General features: G+C 42.1%; 2 protein-coding genes across 7 annotated transcripts; one reads left to right on the plus strand and one right to left on the minus strand.

The window, feature by feature from the left end:
* Nucleotides 1–288: 288 nt before the first annotated feature.
* On the minus strand, nt 289–7,931 carry polr1c (RNA polymerase I and III subunit C). 6 transcript variants are annotated; one of them, XM_024426644.2, is made up of 9 exons: nt 7,679–7,931; nt 4,877–4,948; nt 4,656–4,763; nt 4,401–4,533; nt 4,157–4,276; nt 3,555–3,707; nt 3,071–3,220; nt 2,843–2,959; nt 289–846 (listed from the first exon to the last, which is right to left on the minus strand). In XM_024426644.2, the coding sequence occupies exons 3-9, from the start codon at nt 4,737–4,739 to the stop codon at nt 728–730; spliced, it is 876 nt and encodes a 291-aa protein (XP_024282412.1). In that variant the 5' UTR covers nt 4,740–4,763; nt 4,877–4,948; nt 7,679–7,931; the 3' UTR covers nt 289–727. The 6 variants fall into 6 exon arrangements, with proteins under 6 accessions (XP_024282412.1, XP_024282396.1, XP_024282419.1 ...); XM_024426628.2 differs by having other exon boundaries at nt 4,656–4,787; XM_024426651.2 differs by lacking the exon at nt 7,679–7,931 and adding an exon at nt 5,397–5,511.
* Nucleotides 5,598–7,666, plus strand: LOC112254274 (dual specificity protein phosphatase 13). The gene is made up of 3 exons (XM_024426665.2): nt 5,598–5,998; nt 6,210–6,424; nt 6,531–7,666. The coding sequence occupies exons 1-3, from the start codon at nt 5,775–5,777 to the stop codon at nt 6,728–6,730; spliced, it is 639 nt and encodes a 212-aa protein (XP_024282433.1). The 5' UTR covers nt 5,598–5,774; the 3' UTR covers nt 6,731–7,666.
* Nucleotides 7,932–11,237: the final 3,306 nt, after the last annotated feature.

Consider the following 11,237-nt stretch of genomic DNA (forward strand, 5'->3'; position numbering starts at 1 on the left):
GGTTTGCTGATGTCAACGTTGTGAAGTGTCCCATTTGGCAGTGGGGTTATACTACGTGAAAGCATAAACTACGGACAACGAGCACAATTGTATTTTATCGATGGCAATTTGAATGCACAAAAATACCGTGGCCCATTTTGTTAAGGTACCTGTGATCCACAGATGCAGATACCCACAGATGTCAATGTTCCCTTGGGCAAGGCACTTAACCCTAATTGACCCTGTAATTAATCTAGATAAGAGCATCTGCTAAAATGTAAAGTATGCACAGATGTTGCAACATCAGTATTTAGAGTAATATGCTTCACCTTTATTGTTTCATGAAACAAGTCCATACAGAGCACAACACATAACTGTGCACCTGGTTGAGAAGAGCCAATCCCACCATTGACAAATTAGTTCTAAATCCATCTTCATTCAGTAAAGACATCAACCTATTTTTATTGTACACCCAAAAGGACAGAATTCAGGCAGAATTCTACAAATGGGCTAATGTCATGGGTGAGCCATAAGGATTTGCAAGTGACATTAGCATGAATCAGAATACAAAATATATAAGTAGCACAACTATTTGAGGATGACAAACAAAGTCATGCTGGGTACATATTTGAACAAACAAATCCATAGTCTAGTTAGTTACTATCAAAGCATGTTGCACACCGGCTCAACACACACATATATCCAACCCCTGTAGTGGGTATTTCCATTTGGTCCAACTTAATAGCTCTTATTCCATCTCTGTGGAATCGAGTTCACTGAGGAATCGCTGACACTTGGTCATGAGAACTTTGATGGCCTCTGTGACCAGGACATCAGGTGCCAGGATGCCAGTGGATTCTACAGAAACTGTATGGGAAAGAGGAAAGACAGGATTGATGACAGGGTTCATGCACAGAATGCCAAACTATACTAAACGAATAAAGTACTAGAATCACTGAGGAAAATCAATTAGCTTCTACAGTGCAAAACAATATGGGCAGTGTTACCCTCGTATTCATTTAGCAGCAGTGCATCGCCGCAACAGGAAAAAATATATAGCTATGCTAATGATCGGTCTTCTGATAGATGGAAAGGCTTTCCCAAAAACCTTGAATTAAATGTTGAATAGGTTACTTTGTAGCTAATTCTATCTACCTGGCAGAATTATATAATTATTATTTGCAGCAATCCAGTGGGCATTTGTTTTGCAAACTCCATCACGTTCATATGTACCTGAATATGTATCTGAATTAAGGGATAACTGAAGCAAAAGTCAATTTCATACATGTTTCCCAGACCTCAAGTGGTCTCCTGGTGTGGTTTTAACATTTTTATGTACAACAAAAATGGGATGTTCGGAAAAAAGAAAAAAAAAAGTTAAAACAGGACTGAGTGAAAACCTAAAATAAAAAGTAACCAAAATCTAAAGCCTTAATTCCCCCAACCCCCTTCCCACAACCCTTGCGAACATATTCCAGTGGAAACACTATGGGCTATGTACTAAACTTAGCAAAGAAACATCCTCTCACGGTCAACTGCGTTTATTTTCAGCAAACCTGTAAATATTTGTATGAACATAAGATTCAACAGACAAACTGAACAAGTTCCACAGACATGTGACTAACAGAAATTGAATAATGTGCCCCGAACAAAAGGGGGGTCAAAATTAACAGTCAGTGTTCTTGCTGTGAGATGTTACCCCACTCTTCCACCAAGGCACCTGCAAGTTCCCAGACATTTCTGGGGGGAATGGCCCTAGCCCTCACCCTCTGATCCAACAGGTCCCAGACGCGCTCAATGGGATTGAGATCCGGGCTCGTTGCTGGCCATGGCAGAACACTGACATTCCTGTCTTGCAGGAAATCACACACAGAATGAGCAGTATAGCTGGTGACATTGTCATGTTGGAGGGTCATGTCAGGATGAGCCTGCAGGAAGGAGGAGGATGTCTTCCCTGTAACGCACAGCGTTGAGATTGCCTGCAATGACAACAAGCCGATAATGCTCTGACACACCGTCCCAGACCATGACAGACACTCCACCTCCAAATCAATCCCACTCCAGAGTACAGGCCACGGTGTTACGCTCATTCCTTCGACGATAAAAGTGAATCCGACCATCACTGCTGGTGAGATAAAACTGCGACTTGTCAGTGAAGAGCACTTTTTGCTGGTGATGTCTGGTGAGGACCTGCCTTACAACAGGCCTACAAGCCCTCAGTCCAGCTTTTCTCAGCCTATTGCAGACAGTCTGAGCACTGATGGAGGGATTGTGCTTTCCTGGTGTAACTCGGGCAGTTGTTGCCATCCTGAAACTGTCCAGCTGTTGTTACATGTGGTCTGCCACTGCGAGGCAGACCACATGTAACAGCCGTCCGTCCTGTATCCCTGTAGCGCTGTCTTAGGCACCTCACAATTTCGGACAATTTATTGCCCTGGCCACATCTGCAGTCCTCATGCCCCCTTGCAGCATGCCAAAGGCACGTTCACGCAGATGAGCAAGGACCCTGGGCATCTTTCTTTTGGTGTTTTTCAGAGTCACTAGAAAGGACTCTTTAATGTCCTAAGTTTTCATAACTGTGACCTTAATTGACTACTGTTTCTAAGCTCTTAGTGTCTTAACGACCGTTCCACAGGTGCATGTTCATTAATTGTTTATGGTTCATTGAACAAGCATGTGAAACTGTGTTTAAACCCTTTACAATGAAGATCTGTGAAGTTATTTGGACTTTTACGAATTATCTTTGAAAGACAAGGTCCTGAAAAAAGGACGTTTGTTATTATGCTGAGTTTACTAGACATTATGACTGTACATTTCACAAATTCACGAAACATAGTGATGTCTAAATTCACTGGGTACCTACAGATAAAATGGTCCCGCACTCTTGCAAGTTTCACAGCATTCTTGAGGTCGTCATGTCGGAGAACCTCCCTACTGCAGGTATCTAAGCGGCTGTTCACCACCTTGGCAACAACCTTTCCTGAGACGGAGATGGAGAATTAACTACATGGAACTTAAATAGCTACAGTAAAAGTACAATGTCAGTATGTGCAAAGGACAATGCTTCAAAATGTTATAGCTACTGTTTTACCCCCATGGTTCTCCACTTCAATGACTCCAGGTGAGAAGCAGCGTTTTAGTCGCTCTGCTTTCTCCCCCTCCACGGTTTCCATAAGTGTGATCTCAGGAAGGAGTCTGTAACTGGCTGTAGCTACAGGTGAAAACTTGGCGTGGTCTTGACCTGGAAACATAGAGCATAGGATTAAGCCACCAGAACAGCTAAGAAATATCACTAATTTCAACAGAATATGACGTAGATCTGTAGCGACGGGCAACGGCGTAGCGAGGGTAAATTAACATAAAGTATTTTTATTTGGACGAGTGTTTCCCCACCCATTGCTAAAAATGCATTGAAAATACAGGGAGAATTAACTTATTCAGACAAATATCAGCATTTACCCACATTATTTACATTGTATACTACATCACTGGTTACAGGGCTTGAGAAAGGTTAAACTGTCGTCAGATTGCCATTGTGCAGACATTATAACATTTTGCAGAGAAAGTCCTCTCACCAATGCCTTTCACACAGTGCATGACTATATCCAGCTCCTGTCCAGGCCGGAGCTGCGCCAGAAGGATGTCCCCATGTACTGGACCGATGTTGGCATCTGCAAACACATCAGCTTGGTTCCCAATAGGGGCCCACTTCATGTCCTTAGAGTACACTGAGGAAAAACAGTGTAAAAAAATGTAATACAATTCTACTCATTTTACCATGGGACAGAGACATTTTTGCAGTTTTAAAGCATATCTCCTGCAATTCTACACATTTTCCCATGACTTATGCCATGTTAATCATATGAGAGTGACTCAAAATCAACAGGGCATGTGCCCTGCGTGCCTGGTCGGTATTCGACAATGATTAGGACAGGTTTAGATAACTGGCTTGACTAACTTAATCTAAAAATTGTTTGCTGACATGGCTAATTGAGTGAGTCAGTGACTGACATAAAAACTACTGATGCACAACCAAATTTTAAACTTGCACTTTGTGTATTCTACTATTCTAACTCTCAACAGTAAGTTGAGACACCCACCGACATCCTAATGGGGCCCCTGAGCATCCAGTGACCACTTATCCTTGGAGCTGGCCCCAGTCCACGGCCTTACCTACCCATGTGATTCAGGTAAAGTTCCCGGGGGTCAGCGGAGTCTTTGGTGGCTCTGGGGTTCCTGGTGCATTTGATCTTCAGTTGAAGTTGAATTGTGTCGATTTCTGTGCCTTCCTCGTCACCTGGGAAAAGCACGAATGCCTTAAAACTGATGTAGTTGGCAGTGACCCTCTACAAGACAAGTCTTGGAACTTTGTGTTAACATTGTCAGAGGAAGTGGAGACAAGGTATGCAGCATAAATGTACCTGCGCTTCTGTACTCGAACAGTCGTGGGTCAGCCTTGATAGGGATCAAGCCCAGCCTGTGGGCAAGGATCTCATCCTGAATGATAGATGTGTTGTTGTAAATAAGCACCTTCTCGACAGCCATAGTGGGGACCTAGGAGAGGGCGTATTAATACACATCATGTTGCTATGTACCATATAAAACATAATAAACATGGACACCACTTATTATATAATTTTTATTGAAAGGACGCTATTTGGGTAGTTAGTAGCTACCTCTGCAAGCAATATCCTTCGAAAGGCATTGGCGAGAGCAGCATCTATGCCCACCATGTCGAACTCCAGAGAAGTCTCATCCATTTGCACCACGTCGATTCTGAAATTCTGCAATAAATACATAATATTGACCTAAAGGGTATTATTGGCATTCCACTTAACAGACCTGAATGTAAAATTAGACAAGCATGATAAGTTAGCTAACTAGCTAAGTTAGGTACCTTTTGAAATTTCTGCAAGTTCCATGTGTCATCGTAGCCAGGATAATTGCCAGGGTAATCTGTTGTATGAACCTGGAAACATTTGAACAATTTTAAAGTACTTATACGTCGCAGATCAACTCATCTATTTCATGAGAAATATGCTGTGTGCGAACTGTGTTGTATTTTCTACCGTACTAACGTTAGCTAGCTAACGCGTTAGCTGCACATTATGTTTCGCAGGCAAATGTTGGCTACCCGTTAATTCAAATAACATCTGCACATATATTTCAGACACAAACAGTATCTTAATTTATCATAATCTTAAATCACTTACATTTTTTATATCAAATTCACCTAATATCACTCTATTCCGAATTTCATCCACGTTGCTCATGGTCGCTGCCATTTTAGCTCCTGTTTTCAATGACGTCACAAGCTTCGCTCTACTATATTGTGGCGCTCTCAAGCGTCAGATAAAATGAAAACTGACAACAAAGACACAAGGAAAAACTAGTTATCAGTATATTTGCTGACAAACCTAAATGCGTTTTAGACTTTCACTCTTCATTCAAGAATCATGCTGTCTGCTGCTGTATGCAGCCAGAGATGTAGTAGGGTTGTAATAGCATTCTTCCTTCCTTCAATCCTGCAGACATTTAAGCCATTGGGCTTCAATGTCCACTAGAGGGGGTATAAAGATGGTGTTATAGATTTAGCCAACACCACTAACTGTTCCGTCTGTTCATGTCAGTCACTTGCTGTCATAACGCAAGCTTGAAAACTCTTCCTACCTGGCACACCAGGCAAGCAAAAACAAGTGTGCCTAGGGAGAGTTTGCAGTACAGAGGCAATGGTCTGTTTATGTTCGAGGCCTGTATGAGCTGAGGACTTTCACTGTTTATGTTTAGGCTTTACAATGGCCAGTGAGGGAGTTTCAAGTACAGTGTCCAGCAAGACAGGTGAGCTACTGGGTTGTGTGTCAGGTGTCTCAGGCTCATGTGACACTGGGCAGAGTTGTGAATGTGAGCCAGATGTGTGTGAGCCTCCATCTCTGGAGGAGCTGGAGGTGGTGCTACATTCAGCCCAGAGCTCCTGTAGGCACGGAGACGAGGTGTGGCCCAACCTATACCTGGGGGATATGTGAGTACACCTGCTTTTCCAGTCGTAATTACACAGACACACACATGTGCATGCACACACCTATACTTACACATCACGTATATTTGGATATGGTGTGTGTCTCAGCTACATGTCTCATGATAGGTATGGGCTGAATCAGTATGTACTGTTGGTGTGTGTGTGCGTGATGGTGTGTGTTATTGTAGTGATATCTCTACATTGTTTCTCCTAGGTATATGTCTCATAACAAGTATGAGCTGTGGAAGTTGGGCATCACTCATGTCCTGAATGCAGCCCATGGTAAGATGTGTTGTAAAGGCAGTGATGATTACTACGGTACCACAGTCAGCTATTACGGTGTTCCTGCCAATGACCTACCCACCTTTGACCTCTCACCTTTCTTTCACCCTGCTGCTCAGTTCATCCACCAGGCATTAAAGTCAGGAGGTAAGCCACAACCCATACAGTGAGCTGGTGTGTGTGTGTGTTGTCTGTGCGTGAGTGTGAGTGACTGATGCATGACTGTATGTATATATGTTATTGTCTTCCCTAGGCAAGGTGTTAGTGCACTGTGCTGTAGGAGTGAGTCGGTCGGCTGCGTTGGTCCTAGCCTTCCTCATGATCCATCATCATCATCCTCTGCTGGCAGCCATCCGGCTGGTGCAGCAAAAACGATGGGTGTTCCCCAACAGAGGCTTCCTAATGCAGCTTATTAACCTGGACTACACTCTTCACAGAGAGAGAAGGGACTGAATACACACACCAGACCTGGGATAACTATAGTTTTGAATATTATTTGTGGAAAGTAACTATACCTGTGACTATAGATCCCAAAAAATGACTACTTTTTAAAACTATTTGAATACAGATCTCAGAAAGTAACCACTCTTTAACTAATGGTAGGGTTGTATCTGGAACATAAACTATTGGATTAGCTACCTTCAACTAAAAGCATGGCTGTATCAGGTAATGCATGTTGAAGATAGAAATAGAATGAATAGAGCAAACACAATTCCCTACACTATTCAAATCTATCTTGCAGTCTATCATATTTGTTGTACATAATGCATTTATATCTGAACATTCTGTACATTTCCAATCTCCTGAACAGGCCCCAGGTGTAGAAAATCAAGTCAAACCAATGATATTTTGTACAGATAAATATAAATAAGTTGTGATGCTCAACTACAACTCTGGCGTGTTGATTTTAATGTGTTGATGTTCTCTTTATCCATAACCAGAATGATTTTGCAGTGCATGGTGATCAAACAGGTTTCATGTTATATTCAGAGGTGTAGAGAGGGTGAAGTTTATGAATCCCCAAAAATGGTAATTATACAGATATTATACAAAAAATGCACACAACAGTATTCATAACTTCTACTTTTTTTTGAGTGTATGACTCTTTAAAACATGGAACTGGAAAGGTCAAAAGCTGCAATTAATTTTATGATTCCATAAAATAATTCAAAGCCATTTGTAAACATTGCAAACGGGAAGTTGGATGCTCCTAAAAAAAACATTTTGAACCTCTTTGTCCATCTGAGAGTTCTTGTTTCAAACACACACTACACAACATATCCCCGAAATATATTATATGTAGTGTGCAACTCTTTTTTATATATTTGTTTATATCAAACACACGCTATCATTAAAGGGATAGTTTACTCAGAATACAAATTAACACGATTTTCCACCTACCTTTTCTGTAGTTGATTCAAGAAGGCAGTTTAGGGATATTTAGTTCCCTTAGACAATTAACTGACATATTTTAGCAGTTACTGTTAGTATTCTCAGTAACATTAAATTCTCATACTGCATATTTTCACCAGTCGCCAACTGGTCGATCTTCAAGTCATTATTAGTCGATCACCAAACATTTCGTTTTTTATTCGTGGTGCAATTGATCCAGAAGCCCTGCGCACCGGGTAAACAAAGTGTTCCCATTTTGAACCATTTAATTTGTCTGAAAACAAACTCCGCCTCTCCTGGCGGACCGGGAGATCTGTGGATTGTGAGAGTGTGTGAGAGTGCGCTGGCCAATCGGATAGCTCAAATCACCGTGCCTACAGCGCTTCCAAGACCTCCGACACAGCAAACATTGATAATAGCCTACGTAAGATTTATTAAATTTTAAAACCATGGCCACAGAGAGACTGTCAAAGAATACACCAAATAGCTGTTTTTACGAATGAGTTCATGATTAACTTTTTATTCAGCACTGTCAACACTATTACAAAACATAAAATGTGCTTGAGTGGCCTAGCCAAGTGTATCGATAGCCCTGCGTTTTTATTATTATTAGCAGCTTGTAATGTCTATTTTAATATGAGGAATATTTAACTTCCTCTGGTCATAGGAACAACATGAATTTGTGCATGGCAGATGCGGTGCGACTAGAGTTTCGCCATCAGGTGGGAAACAGATGCAACATTCAAAACAACTCGGAACTGGGAACTCGGAAATCTCTGACTTCCGAATTCAGTGTATTCAAGACAACTGGGAACTTGAAAAAAACGAGCTCTGTCTGGGATTTATTTTTGAACAGTCATCCAACTCGGAATTCCAAATAGGAAATCTTTCTAGATCTTCAACTTTCCGGCCTGAAGATCTATGACGTTATGATTTGACATCGGGTTTTTTTCTTCTTCAGAGTTCCCAGTTGTCCTAGCACCATTACCACAAGATGCTTGTACCATCAGTCCAGTAAAATAAAAAATGTGTGTGTATTATGTGTGTATGTAATTATGTGTGTATTATTATTGTATTGCTACATTGTTGGAGCTAGAAACATAAGCATTTCGCTGCACCTGCAATAACATCTGCAAAACTGTGTATGCAACCAATACATTTTGACACCCACACATGATAAACACGCATACACAGTACACATGCACACCCCTCCATTCCTCCCTCCTGTCATCTGGTGACCTCAGCTGTGACATAATGCCTGTTACATGACTCTCTTTCTTTCTCTGCTCTTTCTCTCTTTCCCCTCCTCTCTCCATTTCCATCTCTCATTAATCAACCCTGTATTGTAACCCTCTCTCTGATGGATTCAGTGCCTTCGGAAAGTATTCAGACCCCTTGACTTTTTCCACATTTTGTTACGTTACAGCCTTATTCTAAAATATATTACATTTTTTAAAAATCTATCTACACACAATACCCCATAATGACAAATGAAAAAAACAGGCTTTTATAGATTTACACAAGTATTCAGACCCTTTGGTATGAGACTCGAAATTGCTCAGGTGCATCCTGTTTCCATTGATCATCCTTGAGATCTTTCTACAACTTGATTGGAGTCTCCTTTGGTAAATTACATTTATTGGACATGATTTGGAAAGGCACATACCTGTCTATAAAAGGTCACACAGTTGACAGTGCAGTTCAGAGCAAAAACCAAGCCATGAGGTCGAAGGAATTGTCCGTAGAACTCTGAGACAGGATTGTGTTGAGGCACAGATCTGGGGAAGGGTACCAAAACATTTCTGCAGCATTGAAGGTCCCCTAGAACACAATTGCTTCCATCATTCTTAAATGAAAGATGTTTGGAACCACAAAGACTCTTCCTAGAGATGGCCGCCTAGCCAAACTGAGCAATCGGGGGAGAAGGGCCTTGGTTAGGGAGGTGACGAAGAACCCAATGGTCACTCTGACAGAGCTCCAGAGTTCCTCTGTGGAGATGGGAGAACCTTCCAGAAAGACAACCATCTCTGCAGTACTCCACCAATCAGGCCTTTATGGTAGAGTGGCCAGACGGAAGCCACTCCTCAGTAAAAGAAAGGCACATGACAATCAATGCTCACTGTCATGTTGAGCCCGCTGTGAGTTGTGCAGCTGAGCATTGTCTCATGGGAATATATCAGTTGAAACATTAATAATGAGATTACACAATTTAAAAGGTACTTTTTTTCTTTCAGATTGGTGTGTATTATATTACTTTCAGGCGTGTACTACTAATATATTAAGAACTATGAAACCTTTACATAATGAATAGTGTCATCTGTCCAGTAAATTCTGGAGGATGCTTTCGTCACTGGTGAGGAGGTATAGAATTACAGAATGCTAAAAATGGAAGCTAACTGCAGGGGTGTGTGTGTGTATGTGTGCATGTTTGTGTGTGTGAAGAGGAGCAGACGCGGTAAGAGGAGGGGCTGTGCTGCCTGTTAAAGGTAAGTTGACTTGGATCAGATGGGAAAGAGGTTTTGTTTGATTGTTGTTGACCAGACTGTTTTCTGCTCCGCTTAGGTTTTTCTGTCTCTGTAACAAACACACACCTCCTCTCCAGACGGTGTCAGCATGTCTTTAAAGAAGCGGTGCTATGAACCTCCATCTGTCTCTGAGCTGCTGGAGTTCCTGTTAGCCCACTGACGGACCACCAGCCATTCCTCTCTCCTCTCATCCCTCGCTTGTCTCAGCTCATCCTTCACTCCTCTTATTCAGCTATCCATCTCGCACACAATTACACACACACACACACACACACACACACTGAAACACAATGGTTACTAAGGTATAATGCTCTGTGTGTCCTGAAGGCTAGGGGTTTGTTTACTGTGCCATGGGCATCCAATGTTCTGGCCCTGGGGTATCTGATGGTCTACAAGACACTTTCTTTATCTGAGCAGATCCATCGGACCAAACTCTGGCTTCCTGGAGCAACTCATACAGCTGGACCTCCTCAGGCAGCAGAGGACACAGACAGAAACATGAATGAGAATACACGTACACACACACACCATTCTGTATACGTCTGGCCCTTCTTTAAACACTGTGTTAACAAACCTCCAAACGAGCGTCAATGCCATACAACACTCCTTCCGTGGCCTCCAACTGCTCTGAAACGCTAGTAAAACTAAATGCATGCTTTTCAACTGATCGCTGCCCGCACCTGCCCGCCCGACTAGCATCCCTACTCTGTTGACGGTTCTGACTTAGAATATGTGGACAACTACAAATACCTAGGTGTGCTAGACTGTAAACTCTCCTTGCAGACTCATATTAAACATCTCTAATCCAAAATTAAATCTAGAATCGGCTTCCTATTTCACAACAAAGCCTGTTTCACTTACGCCGTCAAACATACCCTCGTAAAACTGACTATCCTACCGATCCTCGACTTCGGCGCTGTCATTTACAAAATAGCCTCCAACACTCTACTCAGCAAACTGTATGCAGACTATAACAGTGCCATCCTTTTTGTCACCAAAGCCCCATAAACCACCCACCACTGCGACCTGTATCCTCTCGTCGG

Source organism: Oncorhynchus tshawytscha, linkage group LG01 (assembly GCF_018296145.1).
Source record: "Oncorhynchus tshawytscha isolate Ot180627B linkage group LG01, Otsh_v2.0, whole genome shotgun sequence".
Taxonomy (NCBI): domain Eukaryota; kingdom Metazoa; phylum Chordata; class Actinopteri; order Salmoniformes; family Salmonidae; genus Oncorhynchus; species Oncorhynchus tshawytscha.